General features: G+C 43.3%; 1 protein-coding gene across 7 annotated transcripts in view; it reads left to right on the forward strand.

Annotated features, from left to right (window-relative positions):
- The window catches only part of Tbc1d14 (TBC1 domain family member 14), a 115024-nt gene that overhangs the window by 62577 nt on the left and 24925 nt on the right, over positions 1-27522 (forward strand). For 6 of the 7 annotated variants that reach the window (XM_075943760.1, XM_075943758.1, XM_075943761.1 and 3 more), the window contains 5 exons: positions 16069-16187; positions 18184-18266; positions 20448-20565; positions 21934-22040; positions 27419-27499. In XM_075943760.1, coding sequence (XP_075799875.1) covers positions 16069-16187; positions 18184-18266; positions 20448-20565; positions 21934-22040; positions 27419-27499 — 508 coding nt within the window. Of the gene's footprint in view, positions 1-10282; positions 10499-16068; positions 16188-18183; positions 18267-20447; positions 20566-21933; positions 22041-27418; positions 27500-27522 lie in introns of those variants that run through there. The other variant, XM_075943764.1, reaches the window with a different exon arrangement.

Consider the following 27522-nt stretch of genomic DNA (forward strand, 5'->3'; position numbering starts at 1 on the left):
AAACAAACTCTGAGTGGAGTGTCTTTGATGCTCAACATTCTCTCGGAAATAGCTTGGTGCTGTCAGGAGCAATCATGTCTCATGTCAACAGAACCTTAAGTTATTTAAATGCTGTGTTCTATAGATCCTTGAAGTGGTTGAAGATTACATATCTAGGCAGAATACAATCTCTATGTATCTAAAGAACCTCAAACATGAGCAACTGTTGGCCTATAATATTTAATACCTGGGAGAGGGGATGTCGTCTTTTAGAATTGCTTCCAGCTGTCATGGGGGTGATGTTCTTTTTATGGGATCCTGTAAAAGTAAAATGATGGTTAAGTTTCAAGATTACTGTCTAGTGTACTTGCAAAAGATTTCTGAACATTTGTTGAGGGAGGCCAATAATTAGTTCCCTGACTCTCAGCCCTGAAATAATCACACAGAAAGTGTGTTAATTAAATCACTGCTTGGCCCATTAGCTCTAGCTTCTTATTGGCTAACTCTTACATATTAACTTAACCCATTTCTATTAATCTGTGTATGGTCATGTGGCTGTGGCTTACCGGCTAAAGTTCCAGCGTCTGTCTCCAGCGGGGCTACATGGCTTCTTTCTGACTCCGTCTCCTTTCTACCTTGCTATAGGCCAATCTAGTTTCTTTATTAACCAATGGTATTCACAGCATACAGAGGGGAATCCCACATCAATCCAGGAATGACTTAGGTGGTCTTCTAGAATCAAATCAGCTTTTAGATGTTAGAGAACCCCAGAAAGTCATAAATCCAGGGCAGCTTAGAGTGACATTCATTTTCCTGTGCTCTGGTTTCTGAGAGGTCTGGTATATAAAAGGATTACACATTACAGGAAGGATATGTATGGGTGTTCAGTGGAGGTAGCTGAAAACCTACAGATAATTTTTAAAATAGCAAGGAAACAACCTTCATTTTGATCAGCACTCTGCTCAGTAAATAAAGGCACTTGCCACCACATCTGAATTCTGACTCCAGAACCTACATGGTGGAAGAATAAAAGCAACTTCTACAAGTTAGCTTCTGATTTCCACTTGTGTGTTGTGGCATGTGTATGTACACACACACACATGCACACACACAAATTAAAAGAAAAATAACTAGAACAAGGTCCTAGATTCAGTTAAGTATATGCCACTTCTGCTCACCCAGTAAACACACTATGTGAACAGAGTGCACAGAGCATCTGCTTGCTGGTGGTAGGGAGCACATGGTGCAGGACTGAGCAAGAAGACCATAATTCAGAATACTGCTGAACTGAAACTGAATGGACTTTCCCTCTCTGGCATTTTTAGCCTGAACTTGGGCAGACCAAATTCAGAAAGGAGTGTTAAAATAACAGAAAGGACCAGAAAGGGCTCTATGGCTAGGGGAAGAGTGAGTCCAATACTTAGAGATAGGCAGAAAGCATCCTTTGCATTATTTTTCCTCTGTTCTTTTCGTAGTTGTTGTTTAAAATTTATTTATTTTATGTGCATTGTTGTTTTTACCTGCATGTATGTATGAGGGTGTCAGGTCTTGGAGTTATAGACAGTTGTGAGCTGTCATGTGGGGCCTGGGAATTGAACCTAGGTCCTCTGGATGAGGAGCCGTGCTCTCAACCACTGAGCCATCTCTTCAGCCCCCTTCTCTCTGTTCTTTTTTTTTTTAAGGTTTTATTTATTTTATTATTTTATGGGTATGAGTGTTTTATGCCTGTATGTTATGTGCACCACATGTGTGGCTGGTGCCCAGGGAGGTCAGAAGATTGCAATAGAACCTCTGGGATTGGAGTTATAGACAGTTTTGACCAGCCATGTGGCTGGTGTGAGTTGAGCCTGGCTCCTCTTAGCTGAGCCAGCTTTCCAGCCCTCCTCTCTCTGTTCTTTTCTCTCTAGTTCTCATAGTGTCTGACAGGAGCCTAACACTGCAGGAGGGGAAGCTGGTGAGAAAAGATCTGTACATCTGCTTTACCCTCTCTCACCAACACAGTGGTGGGAAGTGTATAGCTATTTAATCACAGCAGGAAGACTCAGGGAACTAGAAGACACTTGATGATTGCAAAGAGATGTGCAGGAAAGTGACTTCTTTAAGTTTATTATGACTCCTGTATTTCCTGCCACTGTCTGGGTACATGGATCTGACCTTAAGTAAAAGAGAATGGATGGAGCACATGCAAATCTCTGACTGGCCACTGGGTGGTGCACATGCAAGACAGTCAAAAGTGCTGAAAACAGTTTAGAATCACAATTCAACAGAAAAGCTGGCTGGAACTTGTAGGTCTTTATGTTTGGAGTCCAAATATGTTATAATAGTGTCATCATTTACACAAGGTCAAGTATTGGAACATAACTTTTGAAGAGTCTATGGGCTGAAGAATTGACTCAGTGGTTAGGAGAACTTGTTCTTGCAAAGGATCTAGGTTTGATTCCTAGCACCCATGTGGAGGCTTACCACTTCCTCAGCACCAAACATGCATATGGTGCATAGAAAAACATGCAGGCAAAACACCCATGCACACAAAATAAATCTAAAAAATATTTAAAGAAAAGTCTAGGCCAGGCAGTGATGGTGAATGCCTTTAATCCCAGCACTCAGGAGGCAGAGACAGGCGGATCTCTGTGTTTGAGGCCAGCCTGATCTATAGAGCAAGTTCCAGGACAGGCTCCAAAACCACACAGAGAAACCCTGTATTGAAAAACAAACAATCTATGATACAGTTCAAAATTATTAGGTTTAAGGACTTGATTGTCTTTTGATGACCAGTAGATTCAATCCTAAAATCAATGCATATTGAGATTGTGTATGACCTTAAAGAAGCCACTAGAAGAATGCTCCAGCAAGTAGGGTAGACACTCTTGAGAGTGGAAGATGAAAACATTAGTTGAAAAATAGAAAGTAAATCAGTGAACATTTATAACAGAAAAATACAGCTGAAATAACTAAGCAGACCACTCAATAGCAGAACACACAAGTTAGGAAGAGTAAGTTTTAAGGTAGATTAGTAGAACTTATGCAGTCTAACAGCAAAGATCAAAGGAGGGTTGGTAGAGTAATATAATCTTGAACATAGGAGACACACTAAAATGTTTAAAACCCAGTAAGATGGAGATGGTTTAGCAGCTACAGGTGCTTGCACACGCCTCACAACCTGAGTTGAATTCCTAGATTTCATATTGTTGCAGAAAAGAACCAACTCCTGAAAATTGTCCCCTGACTTGCACACATGCTCTTTGGACCTGTGTGCCTGTATTCACACACAATCACATATACAATAATATTTTTAAAAAAAATAGAAAGTTGAAGCCAGAATCACCAAAGCTTGAATTTGTGCCACAGAAGTCTTATTAATAAAAGAATATTAAAATAAATGACTATGTCCAAAATTTGTCAAGTCATTCACTTACAGATTTAAGTCTAGTAAGTGATCCTATAAACAGGTAAGTTTTGACAAGTTGTAACCAAACTGCTGAAAATAAAGACAAAAAAAATCCTACAAGCATTCAGAGAAAAACAGTATGTTACTTAATGGAGAATAGTAATTTGAATGCTTATGAATTTCTCATCAGTAACAACAGAGGGGGCTGGAGAGATGATAGTTCAGCAATCAGAGCAGCTGCTGTGCTTGCAAAGGACTATAGTTAAGTTCATAACACCCAGGTTGGGTGGCTGAGCCACCTGTAATTTGCACTTCAAGGGACCCAGTGTCCTCTTTTGAGGCTTTGCTAACACTTGCACAGAACCCCTTCCCACATACACACAATAAAAATACAATAAAAAATCTAAAACAAAACAAAAAAAATCACACACACATGCACACTTGTCAAGGGAATCAGTATTTTTGGATCTGTTGAAAGAAAAGAATTGTCAACCCAGAATGTTGTATCAAGAACAAAGGTGAAAGGCAAGTGTTCTCAGATGAAAAGTAAGAGCACTTGCTTCCAGGAGTCTTGTTGTAAGAGAGCAAGATCCCTATACTTTCCGGGATCATTTCTATAGTTTGTACACGATTTGACCACTGCAGGGTCATTGCACTAGAACATATGGCAGATTGCAGAATTGCAGAGAGTCAATTCTCAGTAGGTTCTTTAAAAATGTGTTTGGTTAAATGCAATAGTTAAGTGTTGTTTAGGTCTTCGACTGTATGGAGATGTAACATACAAGTCAATCATATATCAGGGGAAGGGCGATGAGTTCCTACTCAAAGTGATAAAATGCTGATTCCAATTAGGTCACAGAAAATTGCATATACATATTTCAGCTCCTAGGCTGACCATTGAGCTATGTAGAAAGATGACCAAAAACATGAGAGATAAATTAAAATTGCAAAATTTTAAAATTAACAAAATTCAGAAAACTCAAAATGAAGGCAGAAAAGAAGAAATAGGGAAGAAAAGCAACAATAAACCCGGTAAGATGACACTTAAATTCAGACCTACCAAATTATGTTACATACGGATGGCCTAGGCATACCAGTGCTATCAAAGAGGCTTGAAAAAAAGTGACTCAATTCTGTCATCTACAAAGAACTCTTCAAATATTCAACATGTAAGAAAACACTCTGAAGAAAGAGGAGAAAATGGAGCTGGGGTGTAGTTTAGTCATAGAATTTTGTGTTTAGTGTACATGAAGCCCTGGGTTCAATCTTTAGCACCTCCCTTAAGGTAGACCTATTAATGTCATAAAAAATAAAAACTGGGCTTCACACAACTAGTTCCTGGAAATAAGGAGAGCTGTTGCCTAATGAAGACCACTTAGCTCTGAGTGTTTCTGCACCTAATGCCTGATGCAAATCCACCAAGCAGAGATGCAGAAAACTGGACCTTTCTACTTTCCAAGTGGAGGGTCAGTGCTACTCTAAGACCCTGAGAAGGAGCAGCTGCAGCTGGAGCAAGCCAGGGTGTGGAGAATCTGAATTCTACTCTCCAGCAGCTGACTGACCTGTCCAGAACATTCCCCCTCCAGTAGTAGCCATCCCCTGTGCATGTGGAGCATTCACCAGAATCTTTAAAGATTCCAAAGGATTAAAGTTAAGTAAATGTTTCTAATAGTATTTATTAGACAAAAAGCAATAACAAATATTAAGAACATCTCCCTAAATGTGGATATTAAATAAGTAGCAAATTTCTGAGGAAGCCACAAGGAAAATTAGAAAATATTCCGATACAAACAAGTATACAACATACCAAAACTTGGAAGGTGAAATTTGGATAGGAAATATATATCATGAGACTAAAAGAAGGAAGGTCTCACATCAGTAATCCAAGTTCCTGTCTTAAGATTTTAAAAAGCAGAAGTGAAACAAACGATACAGAAGAAATAAAAATGAAATTGGAACTGTAAATGGCAGTGAGTGAGACCAGGGCTGGATCTTTGAATGATCTTTGTCCTGATCAATCTTAGCTGAACAACCAAAGAAAGAGAAACAGATTTTCAATAAAAGGAATGAGCAAAGGGGATAGATAGTACTGTGAAACCTGCAAAACTAAGAGGGAAAATGGAATTCTTTGAGCAACTCTCTACAGGAATTTGTCATCTCAGGTGAAATGATCTATTTCCTTGGAAATTAGAAATCACTAGAACTCATCCGAGGTAAAATGTGAACTGATTCATACTGCAATTTTGGATTTGTTTTGTTTTTTGTAAGACAAGAAAATTACAGTTGGGGCTGGAGACATGGCTCAGTGGTTAAGAACACTGACTGCTCTTTCAGGGGACCAGGGTTCAATTCCTAGCACCCACATGGCAGCTAACAATTCCCTGTAACTCCTGTTCCAGGGTATCCAACACCCCCACACAAACACACATGCAGACAAAACACCCATTCAAATAAAATAAAATTAAATTATTTTTTCTTAAAAAGAAAATTAGTTAAATACTGTGGTAGTTTAAATGTGCAATGTTTCTCCAGGCTCACATGTTTGAACATGTGGTTCCCAACTGCTGGAGCTGTTTGGGAAGGCTGTGGAACCTTTAGAAGGGGGACCCTTAGTAGAGAAAGTGGGTCATTGGGTGGGCCTTGAGGTGCTGGGGCTCCAATTTCTTGGTCACTTTGTGCCTCCTGTGTGTTGATGCAGTGTGATGAACTGATCTTCTGCTCTTGTTCCATGCTTTCTGCACTGTGGTGGATACCATCCTCCTGGAGCTGGGGACCACAACAAACCCTTTTTTCTTAAAGTTGCATTTGTCACGGAATTTGACGACATCAAAGAGAAAAATAAGACACTTTCCGGAAAAGTTATCTTCAGGCCCACGTGGTTTCACTCATGAAATCTGCTTAAAAACACTGCCAAATTTAGAAGGAAAAAGACATTTCCTGACTCATTCCTTGATGCTAGTGCTGCTGACACTGATCCCTAGCCCAGTGTCCTTTATGAGCACACATGATTCTCAGCATGTTATTAGCAAACTGAACCCAAGACATGTTTTGACGCCAACACAAAGGACTAAGTGACATTTATCCTAGAAATGCAAGGCCGGCATGATGTAGGGAAACAGTCAGTGTCATCAACTGTATTACTAACTGTATTACTGAAAACCACACGGTCCTATTGAGGCAGAAAAAGTATTTGACAAAGTTCAGTGTTCATTTCTGATTAAAAACTCAGCAAAGTAGAAGCAGAAAAAAATTTCACCTTGTAGAGGTAAAAAGGAAGCTATAGTGGCTGAGAAGGACCATCTTCCCGATGGGGTTTCTTACAATGTGAAACCTAAATAGTAGTATCATGCAGGATATTTGTTCCAAAACGTTCTGTGGATCCTCAAATCTTGGGACACTGGAGTCCCTTTTATATAATGGTAACCTAACATTGTCATGTTCACCTTAAATTATTTCTACAATACTTATACTTCCTAATGCAATGCAACTGCTGTGTAAAAAGTATTGTGTTGTTTAGGGAGTTATGATAACCAGTCCAGACAACAGTGTTCCCCCCCCCCCTTGAGGAATGCTTTTGATCTGCAGTTGGTTGAATATGAATGCAGAAACTACAGATCACCTGTTCTTAAGATTAGCTTCCCTGTCCCCTCATAGGTTGTGCTGTAAAGAAGTGAAAGTCTATGCTGGTACGAACTCCTGATACAAAGTCTTTCAGTGCAGATCTTCTTGGCTGCTGATCACACTGGGCTGAATATGTGTTCTTTGCTATGAACTTGGGAGGACCACCTCTTCCCAGTGCACCCCATCACACGTTGTGGCTTCTTGTCTGCACTAAGCCATTACTTTTGCCCTTTCTTCAATGTGTGTTTCAGTGGGTGGTCAGAGCTCAGATGGTGTCTTCTCGGGTTTCCCCTGACCAACTAAAGTCTAAAGGGATGTCATCAGCCTGCTGGGGTATTTTCTGCACAGCATTTTTCTTCATTGGAAATTCTTGTTCATGTGTTTGTAGCTTTATTGTGTGTCTCTCAAGCAGCACCCAGATGTATTCAAGAGAGCAAGGATCGAACTGCATGTGCTTATTGATGGCTTAGGATGGTGCTCAGCTTTAGTGTATGGTTAACCTATAGACCATTTCTAATTTTTGACAACACATATTTTTCTATAGCTTCACATATTGTTGAATGATTTTGTTTTTACTTAATGGTTTTAGGAGTTGCTATTTCTTTTTTTTCTTTTTTCTTTTTTTGGTTTTTTGAGACAGGGTTTCTCTGTGGTTTTGGAATGAGTTGCTATTTCTTGATTTACTGATCATAGCCTTGGATTGGACACTGAAGTTGTTCCTATAATCTTCATTTGATCCTTGTGTTGTTCAGTGGCCTGTTGGGTGTTTGATCTGCTAGGAAGGGAAGGTGAGTCAGTCTTGCCTCCCTGACTTCAAAGGTAGAGATGTCTGTGCTATAGACATACAAACTAAGCAGATAGATCAAACATGCTAACAGGGAAGCAGGAAGCCTGGGGATGTGTTCTGGTTATTGCAGAAAACTTCTGGAGGAAAACTTGTTGTATGGGTTAAGACATGCAATATTCATGCCAGTGTTTGATGGAGAAAAGTCTTGAAAGGGTGTGATTAGTCCTATAAGTTTCACACACTGGTAGAAGTCACCCTGCTAGCTCTCTCATGGTGTAATATGTAGTCATAACTTTGTAAATGGTATTTACACATCCTAACACATTTTTAGTGCTTGCTTATAGCCATCTTGACCAGATTTAGTGTGAGTGAATCTGTGGACTCAGTTATGGCCCCAGTTGGCTAACTTGTAAAATGTTGGGTAGGCACTAGGTGTTGAGTGTCCAGGTGATGGTAACAGGCATGGAGAGGCCGAGAACTTGCTCTTGTCCCTGAGAACTGAGCTTCACAGTGCTTAACTCTCTTTCAGCCGATAGCATTGTTTCTAGAAAGGTACTGTTAACTGCCTTCCCCTGCGACTGTATTAGTATTTGTTGAGGGGGAATGTCTCTTCCCAACCTCAGTTTTCTGTCATATCACTGAGCACTGGTATAGACATTGCCTGTTTGCTTGTCTGTGAATGACTTAGGGCAAGAACCATGTTTGTCATTATTGCTGGGGCCAAGTACTTGGAGTACTTGCTTGGATGGCAGGCAGTCAGGACAGGTGGCTTCTTGTGATTGGCATACTGATTCCACAAGTGAGTGCTGTGTGCCTCCTCTGCCAGGTGCTTTGCTGGCCCCTCACCAGCTCAATGAGAGAATGTGAGTCAGATGACCATGTAATGACAGGTTATGCATGCTGCTGAAACCAGGATGGAAGCAGGGCCTTGCTGAGTTAAGGCACTGAGGAGTGTTTTCTGTGAGGGTGTTCAGGGAAGGTGAGACCTGGAGGACAGTTATCTGGCTCCCTCACGGCTTTCTTCCTCTTAGGGAGCTGGCTGTTATAGGATTTAGGGGAGAAGACATGGCACCTGCAACTTCTTTCAAGGGGTAAAATGTTTTAAAACTAAGGTGAGTATTGTAATATTCTCACTTTACTGTGATCTGGGTGGTTTGTATATGGGTTTATTAAATTATTCCTTGAGCAGTTCCACAGATTTGACCCCCTCCCTATTTTTGCAGAACTCAGATTGATCCCAGTGCCTCCCACACTGAGCAAACATGCTAATGCACCATGAAATCCACTCACTATAAACGCTTAGTGACTCCCAGTGTATGCACGGCTGTCCACCTGCCATTGCATCCAGTCTTGGAGGATTTCCATTACGCAAAGTGTGCAGCCATCCTCAGTCCCTTCTTCAGACAAATACCAATTGTATTTCACATACATGGCCCCACCCTGGCTGTCTCCCTTCTGGCAGCTTTTGCTGCGGCACTGTTTCAGAGGCACTTTCACCAGCAGCACGTGTGTGTCAGTAATTTCCTCTTTTCGCTGGTTCTGAGCTGTTCATGCGTTCCTCCGCTGGTGGACATTCGGATTGTTTTAGAGTTTGATTGGCACACAAGTGCTATGAAGTTTTGTAAGCAGGCCTTTTTGTAGGTGGTTTCTCTTGGATAAGTTCTCGGGTGTGTGGCTGGTGTGTACTGAGCTGTGTAAGAAGCTGGGAAACTTGCTTCCAAAGTGGCCCTACCGTTTTGAATTGCCCCCAGGGATTTACGAGAGTCCCAGATTTTCTGCATGGGTGTTACTATCTGTGTTACTATGTGCCGTGACAGTGCCCCTTTTTCTGATGGATCTCCAGGGCTCCTTCTTTGTGAGGTTTCTGTTAGTGAATAAAAAATTAAGTACTGAGTTTTCAAAAATCCAGTGGTGAGTGAGGTCCCTTGTAACTCCTAGTCCAGGATGCTTGTAAGAAGGTCCATCAAGGACAGAGGACTTTGTGATGCTCTTACCGAGTTTGTTTCAGTACACTAGGCTGGCCTAAAATAATTTTGGCCCCTATACAGATTTGTAAAAAAAAAAAAAAATTATAAGGTATAGTTTACAGTGAAGTCCTCTGTTCTGAAGGTACTATTTTGTTTTAATTAATGCATGTTGAGAAAACAACTCTTTTACCCTGGAAAGTGTCAGACGCCCCTCCGGGTTGTTTTCCAGAAGCAAGCTCTATCATGAACCCTGTCAGTATGTACTTTATTCATGCTCATAACCAGCCAGCTTCTGAGAGGGTACCGTATTAATTAGTTTATGCAGTTTCTTTTGGTGACACATATTTCTGTTTTTTTTTTCCCCTATAATCTCACAAAGCAGAACTTTCTCTCCTGCATGCAGTCTTTTGCTTACTCTTCTCGCTGTATTTAGAACCCCGAGGTTCCTGTCTGGGACTGGTCACCTCAAGATTGGCAGGGAGGCCACTGAGCCTTGACTCAGCCAGCCCCGCCCCATCTCTTGTGGAGGAGGTCCCTGCCAGTTAGACCAGCCCAACCCAGGAACACTGAGCAGGGATCCGGGAATCGCTGTATCTGTGAGCGATTGAACGTCCTGCCGTACCGCTGCTCCGCCTGCCTCACCCGCCCAGTGTAGAGCTGCGTGTAGAACAGTGGTCCAGAGGTAGGAGGCAGGCCGGCCTCCACTCACTGGGCATGGATCCGCCGGCCACGCGCCTCTGAGGCCTGGCGTTCATGGTGAGTCTTATGTGGGTCCGCGGTCCCAGCTTGGCTTCCACCGGTACCTCGGCCTGCCGTTCCAGGCCTGCTTGATCCTGTGTGCGGTATGTGCGGGTGTGTGCATATAAGCCTGAATGCAGGTGTGTGTACATCATATGCATCTATCTGTTTTTACCCATTAACCCGAGCTTGCCGGGGACACCAGTGAGGCACCTCCTCCCATGGCCTTCTTTGTGTCTGCTGCTCGCAGGATTTTCTTTCAGGATCCAGTGTTGGTACAGAGAGATCGCCCTTTCAGCCCTTATTCTCACCCCTAGAGCCACTGCTCCTTTTCCAGAGTCAGGTCAGTTTAGGCCAGGGGCCACCTAGAGATGGAACGGTCTTGTTTGAAGGAATCTGGGGGAACAGTAGACTCAGGACCGACCACAGCTGGGTTTCTCAAAACTCATACAGTTTGGTCCATTTCAGCTCCCAGTGTCTGTTAACTTTTGTCTTCTTGATGTTTGTAAGTAATTTGACCACTAGAGAAGGTCTCCTGAGAGCTGCTATTCCCAGTGCCAGCATTCCTGGGAACTTAAGAGAATAATTTCTGGGAGGATACTGTGCTGGGCTAGAGAACAAGAGCCCAGAGAGGAGGAGCCTTTCCAGGCGTTCAGGGCTTTTACCTACCTACGCTGTGGTCAAAGCACCGAGTCACCATCACATCTTCTGGAGGGCTGAGCACCTGTAAAACCTGAATGGGTCACTCCCTCTTCAGATGGCAAAATAGCTCCATGTCCTAGAACAGCAGTCTTCTCGCGGACGCTTGCTACAGACAGCAAGGGGTGAAACCAGCTCTGCTATGCAACACTTGAGCCTTGTTTGTCTTCTCCATAGCCCCATTCAGTACCCTTTTTAGAGAAATGTTGTGGGGAATTGTTTTATAGTAATACAGTGACAACCATGCACCTGACGTTTCTGGCATCTCCTTTGGGTACATGTCTCATGCTTACTTGTTCTCATTTCTTCACCCTTAGCAGACAAAGAAACGGTATGGAGGGGAAGATAGTGCTCAGGGAGGCAGTGCTGGCGGGGATGGCCCGTCCTGTAGTGCTTCCTGCATACTGCTTGCGGCTGGCAGACCCACCCTCTGCTGTCTCCTGGGTTAGTTTATGCTAGCTCAAGTCCCCAATGGGATGGCCTATTCCTGATATAGGTCCTGAACCTTGGACTTCCATTAGCAGATAGATTCTGCTGCTGAGTCAGATGTGAGCACAGGCCTGATTGATAGCCCTTTCTTCTTGGTGGGCTAATCCAAGAAGCTAGTGGGGGTCTGATTAGATTAACGTCATTCTTGGCTATCTTTGTAGCACAATTCTTGTTCTAGGGGTAGTATTGATAAGCCATTTCTCTTGTCTTCCTCCTGGAAAGTATTCCTCCATTGCTTCGGATCAGACCTCCTCTCCTTTCAATACAAATTTTGTCTGTTGCAGGGTGTGTGCATGCACTTGCACGTTATGTGTGTATACTCCGTCTCTTTTTAAAACAAATTCAGTTGTCTACTGATTTTCTTCTGGCTCTTGGCTCTAGGCAGTCTGCAGATAAGGTCTAACCCACATTCACACAACACTTTACAGCCCTATATACTGACTCCTCTCCTTCTTTGGGTTATTCCACTAGCTTTGAGTAGCTATGTGTTAAGACCATAATGGCTAGGCAAAACAATTTTGACTCAGTATCAGCCCTGATTAAAATGTTCTTGCTAACCCACAGACCAGAATCTATGTCTGAAATAGGCCATCCCATGAAGGAGAGACTTGAGCTAGCAGAAACTAACTTAACAGCCAACATAGGGCAGGACTGCCAAGAACACAGGCAGTATGCATGGGAGCATCCCCACTGGCATTGGGTGTTCTCTTGGTTACTGCTTGTGTTGCCAGAAGGTCTCTCACCCTTATGGCCTCAGGATTAGCTTATCTGTCTTTGCCTAAATGGCATAAATGAGATGCTGTGTCTTGTTCTTTCTGGCCCTTTACTTCTTATTGCTTACCCCTCCGCATTTCTCATGGTCTGCTCTGTGCAGTAGCTTTTGCCTGTACCTACTTTCCTTGCAGAGAGGCCCCTGCAAGGTAGAGGAGTGAGGGCCTCTTAAAGAGTAGGTCCACACGGTCTCTTCACAAATGAGCTTCTTTCTCTTTATGTGGTCGTCTTCTTTCCCCACTAAATTTGCTTTACTCATAGCCCCTACCTAAAGTTGAGGCCTGGTTCAGGCTTCTTGATGTTTTTCCTCTGAACTTACTCATTCATCAAACCACACCCCACAGCTTCTCCCACGGTTAGCAGCTGCATTGGTCTGGTCTCATCTTCCCCAGTGAGATTTATTACCAACTGCTCAGGTCGGGGACTTCATCCAGGTACTTATAAATCACTGTCTTGCAAAGTGTTTTTATTTTATTTATTTATTTTTAAATGACCTACACTTAGGCAGTTTGAATCATACAGATAGGCATAGAATGGAGACAAATTGCCTTTAGTAGGTGTACTTTTAAATTGCTTCCTTTTTAAATTTTCAAGTTACATTTATTTGTCTGTACATATGTGCATATATGTCACAGTGTTTGCTTGCCATATTGTGCATGTGGCAGTCAGGGGATAGCTTGTGGGAATTGGTTCTTTCTTTGAACCATATGGGATCTTGGGATTGAACCTGCTGAGCCTCATGGCTCTTACTGTTTTAAGTCTTTCATGACCAACTGAACTGTCTTGCAGTAGGACCTTGAAGAAAACTATTCTAAATTCCTCTCTGCTGGGATGATCAGGGTGGGTGAGGCTACAGTTGATTTTCTGGGCAACTTGTTTTACTCTTGGTCTGCAGCACTTTTGATAAGCCCAGAGGTGCAGAGAAGTGTTACCCAATTTAAGACAAAAAGACTTCCTAGCTTGGTTCCTTGCAGGAAAAACTTTTTAGTGGCAGGTTAGATGGACACAGACTCACAGATTTTTGCCTGGCATACAAAAAGAGCTCAGTCCATCATAGAGCAGGCAGCCATCACATTATACTACCCCATTTAACTCTCACCATGGTCTTACCAGTGGCTTCTGTCTATAATGAGGGAGTGGAGGCATGAGATAGTCCAGACTTGCCTAAGGCAGGACTTAGATCTCCGTCTTCTGAACCTTTCCTTCTGCGGCATTGTGTATGGCCCTAGTGTTGATGAGTCAGTAGTGAATGCTTTTTCTCAGGCCTTAGAGTGAGTACTGTCTTCTTGTATCTGGAGCTGGTTTGTCTGGTTGTACAGAGAGCTTATTGTGGACATCTCTAGGCAGCTGTAGGAGAACAGCTAGGTTTGGGGCAGGACATTCCCAGTGCTGTTCCATTTGTATTTGCAAGTACCATTTGGGTTTTGAAAAGGTTCTACCTGGGATTTCAAGTTTTTGGGCAGGCCAGACTCCACCATTTTAATCATGCATCCCTGTGTGATGAAGCATACTATTTGACCCCACTTGGCACTAACTGACTCAGGATTATAGGTTTCTGTCAGAGTTGAAAACTTAACTGAGGCTGAATGCAATGAGATTACTTCCTATGGAGTCCTACCTGTGTGTAGCTTACATGAATTAGTGAGAAATGTCTCTAAAGAATCCAGTGCTCAGAGTCTGCTCAATTTACCCATTCTTCACAGAGCAAATCTATAAGTGAGCCTCCATATATCCATTCGGATTGGGGTAGTGGTGGTAGTGGAGGCATCTTTAGACTCTGAGGATTGGTGTGCAGATTAAATCAGCTCTGCTTGTGAGGCCCCTGAAAGTGCTTGGTACATTAGCCTGGTCAGCTGCCACTGCCAGTGTTGTTTCTTAAGTTAGTAAGAAGTGCTTGTTGACAAAACCTGATGGTTTGGCCTTGAATAAAGCATTCCTTTCCTTTTGCTTCTGTGTTTGGCTTGCAAACTTTGCTGGACTCCTTGATTGGTTTAAAACTGCAGTATTTTCCCTTGCATTATGGAGTCATTTCAGGTCTGAGGGGAAAAAAACGCAATGGTGCATGCAATCCTATCCCTGTGCTGCAGGGGCTGTGCTGACTGCATGGCTTTCTCCCTGTTGTTGGCAGCAACCTGCTCTGGTAGTGCTCATGTCTACCTGGTAGCTGTGGGAACCAAGGCTGAGAATTCTAAGAACATGCTTTGCTTGGAGTCTTAGCTCCTGGTTAGTGGATCTGTGTTTTGTTTCAAGTCCAACCTGGTTTCAGAAGCCTCCCAACCCATGTTTTCTTTTCAGAACTACACATTTGTTTGGGTATTGTCTCAAAAGAGGTCTGGCCTCCTTAGGGTGGCAGTGCAGAGGGACCTGCAGCCCTAGGCCTGAACTTTGAACGTGCATCACCTTGTCTGTAAGGTGGAGTGATACTAACCACACTGATTGTTAGGGAGGTCAGGTCAGATGGTGTCTGGAGCCACGGCAAATGGAAAGAAGCATCCAGATTCTGGGGGATCGCATTTATGACCCAAGATTACTGGCTGTAACATAAATTGCACTAGACCAGGCTCAGGAGATAGGTAGCATCCAATGGGGTTATTGTTACTAATTCTTGCCAGAATTCCAAATGCCTTAGAATCACTGTCAGCACAAAGCTGTGGGTAGATTTCCTATTGTCCTGAAGATATTGACACCTACTTACTTACTCGACTTGGAGCATCCTGCTGCTGGTACTGAACTGTCACCGCTCAGCGCTGTACAGGGTCTGAAGCCAGTGTCAGTCTCTCAGTTCTAGATAGATAGGTACCTGAAAGTGATTTTCCCCCTTCTATGGGACCATTTTGGAGTAAGCAAGGTAGGATCCTAGCCCTATGTGCCCCAGTGTACAGAAGCTGTTGTACTTTTTAGAAGCCTTAGCTGGCTTTTCTGGGTGAGAGAATAATATTCTAGCTTGTGTCGATAAGTCTTCATAGGATAGTGCCACTCTCGTCACCCAGAATGGCACAAATCTGTGGCAATTACACACTTGCTTTTTTTTTTTTCAACCAGATTGTCTCCCTTAGGGATGCACCTCACCTGGGATAAACAACCAGAAAATAATATGTTTTGATTTTATAGGGATCCCAAATCATACATTATTTTGGAAGCTGACTCTCCTGAACCCTTCTCCTGGGTGTTTGGATTGTGGGTCACCAGGTGTGACTAAGCTCCTGTGGCTGCAATCTATGAATCAAATTAGTGACTCTGTGTATGGAGGTCACCTTTCGATTTCCAGGGCATGGTAGAATTATTGACAGGACATTGTGTAGTTGATGGTATAGCAGTGACCATTACAATAGCCATTCATCTCTTACTCACAGTACAGAAGACCTGCCACTGTGTGGGAATCCTGGTTAAAGGGCTACAGACCCGTCTAGCTTCATAACCACCTGCAGGGGAAGTATGCAGTCCTACCCTAAACATCAGCACAGTAGGGAGATCTTGGGCCCCTTCAGCTTGTGCTTTTCCTTCTCAACAGCAGAGAAGACTTGGAGTTGTACTCATCCTTACAGTGAACTAACTTGGCTACAAGCAGCTCCTTTTTTGATAATAGGAAACTGGCTGGGCCCAGAGTCACCTTGGTATTTTTGTCCTAGGAATATGAAGACAAGGCGGGAAGACCAAGCAGGCCACCCTCTCCAAAGCAGAATGTGAGGAAGAACCTGGATTTTGAGCCGTTGTCCACCACAGCACTCATCCTTGAGGACAGACCTGCGTGAGTCTGGGGAAGAGCCTCTGTGCTGTCTGCTGTGGGGATGAGGCTAGCTTGCAGGAAAGGGCAGAAGAGTTACCTCTCTGTCAGCCTTCACTCAATGTGACACCAAATGGTGACTTGGAAAACTGTCCTGTGTCATAGAAATTTAACCAGGATTTTCCTTTCAGGCAGTATTTGCTTATAAGTTTACCATCCAGGTTTACATAGTGTAGCCATTTTAAGTACAAGGCCAATTTGGGAGTGCAAGGAACCCTGTAAGCATGCTCCAAAGTGGTGCTTTGAAGGTACCTTTGTCTGCAGGACACCTCCTAGAGTGGCCTGTGGAGTTTCTTGGGTGGTGCCTTGCTATTCCTGCTGTGTGGTGAGGAGATCATGCTTGGAGATCTTCCTGGAGGAAGAGGTCATAGCTAAACTAATTATGAATTTACACAGAAAAGTGTATTGATGAGAAGGTCTCCTACTTGAGGAAGAACAACAACAGGCTGTCCAGCACTGGGCTAGGCAATTCCAGGGTCCTGTCCATTTCTGATATTTAAAACTGTGAAGTCAGGCCAGTGAGATGGTCAGTGAGGAAAGAAAGACACTGGCTGATGTGTCATCAGACAAGCCTGATGACGAGTTTGATTCCTGGCACCTGAATGGTGGAAAGAGACAACTGACTTTTGAAAGTTACCCTCTGAATACACACACATACACATACACACACATACACACACACACACACACACACACACACAGAGAGAGAGAGAGAGGGAGGGAGGGAGGGAGGGAGGGAGGGAGGGAGAGAGGGAGGGAGGGAAGGAGGAGAGGAGAAAAGAGAAAATATAATTAAAAAAATTAAAATGTGAAGTCTAAGCAGGAGTGTATCTGCTGTTAGTTCCTGGTTCTTGGAGACCATGAATTGGGGAAACACTGAAAAGGAGGTTGGGACTTTAGGGTGAAGACCAGCTTTAGTGTACTGCGAGGTAGACTGGGGACTTGCCACGTTTAGCCAGTGGTCGTGGGTTGCAATCTCACTGGGAACTTAGTGGTTATGGTTATGGTATTTGTGAGCTGTAGTGCAGGCACCACCACATCTCATGAAGTCAGCTGCCAGAGTCCACTGGCATTTTCTATGGAATGCGTATAGCTTCTGTGTGCATTTGTATAGAAATGAACAAAGGAACTACAGAACTATATTAGTTATTGCTCTCATTGCTGTGGCAAATACCCGGCAAAAGAAACTCAAGGAAGTAAGGATTTATTTTGGCTCACGGTTTGAGGGTTTCTCTATCATGGTGGAGAAGGCAGGGTGGCAGGCGTGTGAGGTGCCGATGACATTGCATCAGCAGTCAGGGAGCAGAGATAATGCTGGTGCTTAGCTTGCTTCCTCCAGCTTTTGGCATGGTATCACCCATATTCCTTCTTTAAACTAGTCTGGAAATACCCTCATAGACATATCCAGAGGAATGTTTCTTAAAGTGTTGTAGCAGACAGTGTGATTATCACAAGAACTGATATGAAACTGAGCTCTTAAACTGGCATATAATAATACTGTGAGGTCATCCTAATGCGAGGTTCAGCCGTTGACACTATTGCTTTGCAATCAAATCAGTTTCTTTGCAGAATAGGGTACTTTTTTGTCTGTATCTTTATAACCCAGTATTTCACAGTGAGTATTTTGCTTTGTAAGAAATGTCTCTGCAGGGAGATAGCTCGGTGGTGGAGCTCTTGACTAGTGTGTGTAAGGCCCTGGCTCTGTCATCAGCTGAGCAAAGTAGCATATACCTGTAGTCCCAGCACTTGCGCCGCTACAGTAGTAGGGTCTCCTGGGCTATGTAAAACTGTCTCGACAAAACAAATAGAGTTTTAGGTTATGAAAGAATTATAGTTTTAAATAATTGATTTTTTTTTTTACTTTGGGTTTTTTAACTTTTATTCAATAATGCTTCAGGAATTTTTTTTCCTCAGACTTTTATCTAGTTGTAACATGCAAACCTACTTATTTCCTATCAAGAAATCTCCCAGCAAAACCAGCTGAAGAAGCCCAAAAGCATAGACAGCAATATGAAGAGATGGTGGTGCAGGCCAAGAAACGAGGTACCGTGAAAGCGCGTCACATCCTGTAGTGCGGGTGCTTTCTTCTTCCCTTCCGGAGCTCTCCTCCGTGACGGTCTTTACACTTTGACATGTATAGTTTTTCCATTAAACAAACAATGATACTTCTCTCTATTCCTGGTAGCATAACAGTCTTAAATGAGAGGAGGGTATGGTAGCACATACCTGCTAACCTGACCACTTGGGGAGTTGAGGCAGGAGATTTGAGTTCAAAGCCAGTCTTTACTATATAACAAGAACCTGTCACCAGGAACACATAGACTTACATGAGAAAAGAGACTGTAGGGTAAGAAGTATGTGCTAGAAAGAATTGCAGCCAATAGTGACATGCAGCTGTTTTTCCCTTCTTGGGCTGTTTTCACAGATATGAGTGAATTTGGTAAGTTCCTTTGCAACACCTAATGTCTTAGTTAGGGTTCTGTTGTAGTGAAGAGACATCATGACCATGGCAACTTTTATAAAGAAAAATATTTAATAGATGATGGATTACAGTTTCAGAGGTTTAGTTCACTATCGCCATGGTGCAGAGCATGGTGGCATGCCGGGAGACATGGTACTGGAGAAGGGGCTGAGAGTTGTACATTCTGATCTAAGAACTCAGACACACTTTTTCCAATAAGACCGCACCTCCTAATAGTGACACTCTTTATGAGCCTATAGGGAAAATTACATTCAAACTACCACACCTATAGCTCTGGATCTGGAGCGCTTGTTTTGTTTTTGGTTTTTTGAGACAGGATTTCTCTGTGTGACAGCCCTGACTGTCCTGGAACTCTCTTTGTAGGACTCTAGAGTATTTTAAAAGTACATATAATAAATAAATGGAATATCATTCACCCTTTAGAAGGAAATTCTGACATGTTACAGAATGGTTGAACCTGATTGATCCAAAATGAAGCAAAGCAGGAACCAAATGACAAATACTCTGACTTCGTTTCTTTGACTGCCGAGAGACAGTGTATTGAGATCCTCTTAAGCAGAAGGGGATCCACCTGGGGAGGGGCAGACAGGGAGTTAGTGGTTAATAAAAACAAATTCAGTCAAGGAGAAGATGAGAAGGTTCTAGATATGATAGTGATTGGGGTGCATTATGGTATAAATTAATGTTATGAAATTATATAAAGTGATTAGTAAATTCTGTTATATCTCATCATAAAAAACTATAACTGTCCTCAAGTATCCATGAGTGAGTGGGTTCCACAACTTCTTGCTGTTGCCAGAATCTAAAGATCTTAAGGTTTGTTTATAAAATGGCATATTCTATGTATATATAAACTATGTATATCCTCCTATATATTTCAGGTCATCTGTAGATTACCCATAATAGTTTTACACTATGTAGATATTTATCAGAGGATTGTTCGGGGAATATGACAAGAAAACAGTGTGCTCATGTTTGGTAAAGACCTGAGTCTGAGGCTGGAGAACCCATGGATATAGAAGTTAACATGGAGTAAACTTAGGAATTGTGTGCATGATTAGAACCATGGCTCAATGGCTGAGAGTACTTGTTGCCCTTGTAGAAGCTCTGTTCGCAGCACACATATGGTAACTCCCAAACATCTGTAATTCCAGTTCCAGGGGTTTGATGCCTTCTTTAGAGTTCTGAGGTTACCAGGCATGTACATGATACATACACACACACACACACACACGTATACACATACACATACATACTTATAAATATATATGCAAAACACCCATACACATAATAATAATAATAACAACAACAGTAGTAATAATACTGCACAAACTGTTAGGAATAAGCTTAGGGATCACATTCAGGAAGAGTGGTAGGGAACATGAGTGGTCTTGTGATACATTCTGTTGCTTTGATGGGATGGCAAGATCTCTTGCTGAACTTGAAGCCTGTGTTTTTTGACTAGACTGGTAGCCACTTGCAATCCTCCTGTCTCTATTTTCCTTAGTGCTGGGGTTACAGGCATGCATAAGACCATACTCAGCTTTTATATGGGTGTAGAGGTCTAAATCTCATGCTTCTGCAGTGAACACTTAACCACTGAACCACATCTCAAACTCCTACTTCACTGTTATTTTTCTGATGTTTTTGCAATGTGATTCTTTGTGAAGAATCACAGAACTTGAAAATGGTGGGTACTGGCTGCTCAGTGTTTTCTTCTTTGTTTTAATTATGGTTTATAGAGCTTAAAGAAGCCCAGAGGCGGAAGAAGCAGCTGGAGGAAAGGTGCAAGGTTGAAGAGAGCATCGGAAATGCCGTCCTCACCTGGAATAATGAGATCTTGCCCAACTGGGAAACCATGTAAGCATTGTCTCGCTGTTGCCTACTGAGTGTGGCCACTCCTTTCTTTCTTTCTTTTCTTTCTTTTCTTTCTTTTTTTTTTTTTAATGGTTTTTCAAGACAGGGTTTCTCTGTGGCTTTGGAGCCTGTCCTGGAACTAGCTCTGTAGACCAGGCTGGTCTCGAACTCACAGAGATCCGCCTGCCTCTGCCTCCCGAGTGCTGGGATTAAAGGCGTGCGCCACCATCGCCCGGCCGGCCACTCCTTTCTTGCGTCTGTGGGCAGCAGCTGTAATTGAATGAACACATTGTGAAGCCTTTGATAAAATTAGTTTTTGCCTTGGTGCAGCCTTGTTCCTTGGACGTGGTGACAGCATCTTCCAGTTTGTCTTTAAGCCTGAGCCATGTTTGTAAAGCTTGTGCTTGTGTCACTCCATACTTCTTGTGAGTCTCCATATGAAATTTGAACTGTGTCCCTTGGTGGACAGGCTTCTGTGAGAGATGGCCTGCCCTGCCTCTGCAGACTGTTCCCTGGGGCCACACCAGTGGGAACTGTTAATCTGTAACCTCTGGAATTTTGCCTGCCCTTTTGCTGTCTACAGTGTCCTGAACCTCTTCATCCTTCTAAATCCTGTTTATTCTTTAGCTCAATCTTTCCAGGGAAGAGATTCCCTCCTCTCCGTAGGGAAAACTCCCGAGTCTCCTGGCACAGTCTGCTTGAGCATCTGTCTCTCTCTGAGGGTGGAAACCACTTGTCTTTGATGTCATCCTGCAGTGTCAGTACAGAGTGGAACCCCACAGTGTCTGGCAGCTGTGGCATTCTCACTTCTGAGGATCTACTGTATATCTCGTTTTATTCTTGTGTGGTCAGCACAGCTTAGGCAGGGTCATTGTGATCAACTGATTTGAATGACTGTGTTATTCAGATTTTCCCAATTAGCATCCTGTCTACAGTAGTGTGTGACTGTCACCTGTCTCTGGGCTGCCCTGTGAGGCCCCTTGGAGCCTCTGTCCTACTACACTCCTGTAGAAGAGAGCTGCTGCCACGCGCCCCCCCCACCCCCCGTGCCCAGCACGCTTTCCCTGTGCCCTGTACCCCTAACCTATGCACAGCTCTCTACGGTCCTTAGGAGACCAGTCTGTTTCCTCTGTCTGTGTTTTCTGCTCAGAAAGTACTTTCAGTCCTTCATGTGTGCTTCTACCAGTCACTTACAACCTGGTTCACAGTGCCTGTCACAGCAGTGGAAGGGTTATCTGGATTTCAGTAGAGCCAAGAGGGTGAGCTCCTGAAGAAAGGGTCGAGGGAGTGAGGCTTATGTGCAAATGAGCCTTTCTCATCTCATCTTTCTCAGAACACAAACTCAGAAACTCTGGCTTCCATTCTGTTTAGGTGGTGCTCTAAGAAGGTTCGAGACTTGTGGTGGCAGGGAATTCCTCCAAGTGTAAGAGGCAAAGTATGGAGCTTGGCCATTGGCAACGAGTTGAACATCACCCACGGTGAGTGTCTGCGTGACCCTAGGCATTGAGGTCCATCTCCCGGGTTCTGGGACTCCCTTCTGTTGCTTTTGCCATGTTAGGGTGCATGGTAACCACTGCCATGAAGCTGTGGTGGAAAGGCCAGGTAAGTCTGTCTTTTTTGAGGGTATCTGGGTAGTGGGTTCAGTGCTGGCTGCTCCAGTTTTCAGAGAGGTTAGAGCAGCAGACACAGGGCTCCAAGTCTCAGTGGGGTTGGATAGGCAGAGTCTCTTCTCAAAAGTCAGCTAGGAGAGTAGAGGTGGTTAGGTACTTAAGATACCCTTTGGTAGGTTTTTGCTGTTGTTTGTTTGTCTTTTCAGCCCTAGAGAGGCTAGGGCTGGTATCATTAGGGCATTAAGCTATCATGTAAGGGAGGGGGTAGACCCATAGTTGAAGTTTTTAAGCTGTTTATCATGTCTCTCAAGTACTTAGCTCCATTCTAGAGTGGTTGGCTGGAAGATGCAAAGCCCTGGATTCAATCTCTAGTATTGGAACCTTGAGAAAAAACAAGTGGGCATGGTGGTACACACCTGCCCTTGAGGCTGAGGCTAAAGGGTTGTTGGGAGATCTAGGACAGTCTTGGCTACAGGGTGAGACCTTATCTCTAAAACACATTCCCAAATCTCTTTTGTGTTCTGCCACACCAGCCTTGATTTACTTATTCATGTATCTCTAGTGCCCAGTTGGGCTCTGGATATTAGAGTTCTAGGAGCACACAGATTGAACATGAAGCCTTAATACATGGGGAGTTGCATTTCTTGCTGTTGAAAGTAAGCTGCTCTGGCAGGCAGGCTTTTCTTCTTCCTCTTATGGCCCCCATGCCTACCTGCACATTGAAGTCAAGCTGCTTTACTCTGGTAGAGACTCTTAAGCCTTCACACCTCTAGTTAGGTTACTGTGTTATGTGAGAAGATGTGTAATATCTGACTTGAAGTAGATGTTAGCCTCTCAGAAGAAGAGGTGAGAAGTTACTGAGCACGCAAAGATGTCTGTGCTTGAAAGTCTTCTAAACTCTGCCAACAGTTCCTGTGTGGCTAATCAGATATAATGTAGTGTTTGCATATTTAATTTTTGGCTCTCACTGATGCTTTAGTTTAAGTTACTTAAAACCTGTGATGTACTAGATGATAACAGATGAGGCTAAGAAGCTACCTAATTCTGGATACATTTTGCCCATCTACCTGTGCTTTGGTACTATCTCCCTCTTACATAGTTTGTCTGTCTGCCCTGAATGCTGTTTCTTGTCCATTGTCCCCACATAGTGATCTTGCTGCACTACTGTCTACTCTGTCATTTATGCCCAGTCTAATCTTTTGTATGTGGCAGGTCCCCATGAAGTATTTGTTGAATGAATAAATGTACTTTATGAACATGGCTCTGACATCACCGTACTGTTCCTCCCAGATCTTGGTCTGTTGGGTGCCAAGTACCAGCTGCTGTTCACTACTTCATGTCTTATTTAACAGCAGCTATGATGGTCTCAGGCAGGTCTTAGGACTTCCTTTTCTTCCTGAAAAAGGTTAGGCACTGTGCCCTGTATCTCTGGCCAGTGTATGTGAGATCAAGATTCTCATTCCACTTCTGGCTGGTTCTGAAGTTCATGTTCTGTCTTGGGAAGACCCAGAGTTTTATTCTTTTTGTGGGTTGTAGAAATAGAAACTTACTGAGACTGGCAGTGTCCAGTAGCACTACCAAGCTTCACTCTTGAACAGGCATTGTGCTCCTGTCTGTATCCCAGCACTGGGGTTGTGTGGGGGGATTGACAGCAACAACAAAATCCAATAACAAATAAACCAACCTCCCTCTGACACATACACAACTCACACATAAAACACCCAAGCCTTACTCCTAGGGAAGATAGGCTTGTACTTTGAAATTGGGGCTAGGGGCCTTGGTGGCATTGCTTAGGTGGTTTGCATCCACTTAGCATATAAACGTAGTGATCTAAGTTTGATTCCTGAAACCCATATAAAGGTAGAGGAAGAGAGGTGATGGCACAGAGTTGTCCTCTGGCCTCTACATGTATGCTGTGGCACACATGTGTCCTTCCCCCATCACACATATGTGATGCACAATAGTAAGTAGAATTTTAAAAAGAGGTTGAAGCCTGGGGTTCTGAGATAAAAGTATAACTGTTCTGCCCCTGCTACCATACATGCTGACAATAAAACGGGGGGAGATTCTGTGAGCACAGATGTGGACTCTCCTCATTCCTGGGTGGCCAGTCTCTGCTTGTCATGTGGAGCGCTGGTGGTCACATGCCATGCAGTTATTTTGTGTACCTCCTCTGAGAATGACAAAAATATTTTGAGCAAAACCCTAATTTTGAATTCCAAGCCTGACTTCTTTACAAATGAAGTCTTAATAGTCCAATTAGGTTGAGTTGCAGTAAATTTCTAATTGTTCAGCTTATAAAAAGAACAAATCTGGGACTTCCCATATCAGAACATGCCCACCTCCTGGAAGGTGAGTGGGCAGAGGTCCCAGCGCATGCTCTAGCCCCCAGCCCTGGATACCTTTGTGTTTATCTTTTGGATAACAATGATATAAAGTTGTATGATACAACTGTGCCCTTTTGCCATGACACACAAGCATTGATTGTATGCATGTGAGAGCTGTCACAAGGCCAGAATGGGATCATTAGTCAACACTCTACTGGCTGGATTATAATAATGCCACTCAGTAAAATGCATGAAGGCTGCTGTGCTTTACCCTGCAGAGTAAATGATGAGAAAGGTGAAGTGTTAGCTGTGGTGAAAGGCAGGGATTGTCAGCATCCCTCGGATAGAATGCCAGCCGTACAGGGAGTGGGACATGGGTGTCCCCAGAGGTCTGTGTGTGCTGTTGAGCCATGAGCATGACTTGTGGCACTCCAGTGGTCCAGTCTGTCAACATGTAGCGGTTATTTGGAAATGAAGTTACCTGACTATTAGCAAACCACCTGGGGAGCAGAACTGCTGGAACACAGGTTCTGAATATGAGAGAGATTTGGAGACTTATGACAATTCTCTGACAGCAAGAATCCTTGGTTTTTGAGAATTCTACATGTTCAGAGTACCAGTTCCCCCACACGAACCCTTCCAGCAGCAAGATGAGGAATCCTGTGCCATATGGATAGCAAGCTCTTCATGTCCTTATCTGAATACAGCACTCATCTTGATCTCAGAAATCATAGTTCTGAAAGTTAAAATTCTGAATATTGAAATCCTGGAAACTGAATTTCAAAAACGGTTCCCATGAAGAAAAGGCTACAAGAGAAGGTCAAATTCTCTGGAAGGATTGGTTGTGCAAAGCAGCAGGGTCTAAAATGCCAGTATTTAAAAACAAAAAAATTTGTCTGCAGTGGTGTGTCTCCAAGCTAATGACATTCAGTAGCTTTTCAGGAAGTCAAACAGCATTTGTCTGAAGAAGTCAGCAGTTACTTGCCTGTTGAAAATAAAATATGTGGAATACCTCTAGAAGCTGGCAACAGTGTTTCAGGCTGATCACTGGTACTGCTTCTGCAGCTTCTGCTTCTGTGGTTTGTTGAATGCAGGTGGAATGGGTACGGGAAGTATAGTGCAGGAGACCAGGCAACAGGTGTCACAGGGAACAGCCATGTCTGTGTATGGTGAATCCTCAAAGAACTTAGAAAATTAACATGGATGTATCTCCAAGGAGAACCATGGCCTAAAGGAAAGAGCAACGTGGTGTATGTGTCAGCTTTTGTGGGCTACCTCCATGGAGCTGCCCATATTCTACCCCTGTAAAATGGTTTCCTGTATAAAATGTCCTTTATTCTGTTTTGTTTTTAAGCCCCCAGCATTTTTTACAGTTTGTTATGTTGTGTGTGTATATGCATAAATGTATGCATGTGTGTGTGTTTTAACGTTGTGTTTATTTTTTTATAGGTATGGGTGTTTTGCTTGCATGTATGCTTGTGTACCACATGTATGTAATGTCTTAAGAAGCCAGAGAGAGTGTTAGATCCTCTGGAACTGGAGTTACAGGTGGTTGTGAGCCACGGTGTGGATGCGGAGAACTGAACCTAGGTCTCCTAGGAGATCAGTCAGTGCTCTTAACTGCTGAGCCATCTTTCTAGCCCCTTTGCTCGTGCTTTGTCTTCATGACACTTTCAATGTTCCAAGTAGAAATTGCCCCAATTAATTTTGTGCGTTTCTTTCAGATTTGACTGTGTGAAGGTACATTACTATGGTCTTGCTTGTGTGCATGCAGATTGGACATCTGTATTTGTAGAACATTCTTTGAAATCTGGGCTCTTTGGGTGACTACATGTACAATGGTAACCTGTCATAGTTTTGATCAAAGATTTAGATCGTTTGACCCAATGTTTCACATGGCCAGTTGAAACATTGGAATACAGTTATGAAGCATAGTGATAGAGCTGTTCATAAACTTTCCTTTTCAGCATATTTCTTTGTATAGGTCATCTGCTTGTGACTTAAGCATATAATGTCCTTCATCCACTGTGATGCTTACAGTTCACAGTTCACACTGTGATGACTATTTTGTTGTACAAAGCAGCACATGAAGTATTCTGTTGTTTTTGTTTCTCAAATCCCCCTCTTGATGTAAGTAAATGTCTTTAAATTTTTTTCTTTTAGAATTTTATTTTTAGGATTTTAGACTTTAAGAATGTCACTATTTAAGATTAAAGCATTTGGGATTGTCTTTGGAGATTATGACCCAAAGCCATTAGAAACCAGTTAGACTCTGTCCACCCTTAGTTCAGAGACGAGATACTGATTGATCTCTTCAGCCGCTAGGGCATTTGGTCTAGATACAGAAGTAAGCAAGAGACTTTGACCTTCCAAGAGGCAGTAGGCCAATCACAGAAAGTGAGAGCAAGATATGAAGAGGTAGCTGTGTAGCAGAGGAAGACACCAAGCTCCGTGGCAGTGTTTGTGGTCTTCCTTTGTAAACAGTTGTCTTTTGGCAGGGTGCTTTCAGACTAAACTGGGAAGAGTGCCTTACTTTGTCCTGGAGAAGGAGATAGTGTTCTCTGGTGTTTGTAGTACAAGTTCTAATGGGTTTTAATAATACAAGCTCAGAGACAGATATTGGGGAAAATGCTGAGAGATCAGAGCAACAAAAGAGCAAAACCATGGCAACCTTACCTCTCAACTCCCCAGCCAAAAAGAAACTAAGTTCCTGTTTCTTCCCACCTTATCACTTCCTCTCTCCACTCAGCCATATCATTTCCTGTCTGTCTGTACAGACCTCCAGACCTCTATGGTTAGCTAGTGACTAGCTCCGCCCTCTGATCTTCAGGCAAGCTTTTCTTGTACAAACAAGCTTTCACCACAGGCATTGGTGAAGGAACATGTACAAGTAAGACTCACCAGTGACATTTCTTTCAGAGCTCTTTGACATCTGTCTTGCCCGGGCCAAGGAGCGGTGGCGGTCCCTCAGCACTGGCGGCTCAGAAGTGGAGAATGAAGGTACAACTCTGCCCTCGCTGAGC

The sequence above is a fragment of the Microtus pennsylvanicus genome, chromosome 12 (genome assembly GCF_037038515.1).
Source record: "Microtus pennsylvanicus isolate mMicPen1 chromosome 12, mMicPen1.hap1, whole genome shotgun sequence".
Taxonomy (NCBI): domain Eukaryota; kingdom Metazoa; phylum Chordata; class Mammalia; order Rodentia; family Cricetidae; genus Microtus; species Microtus pennsylvanicus.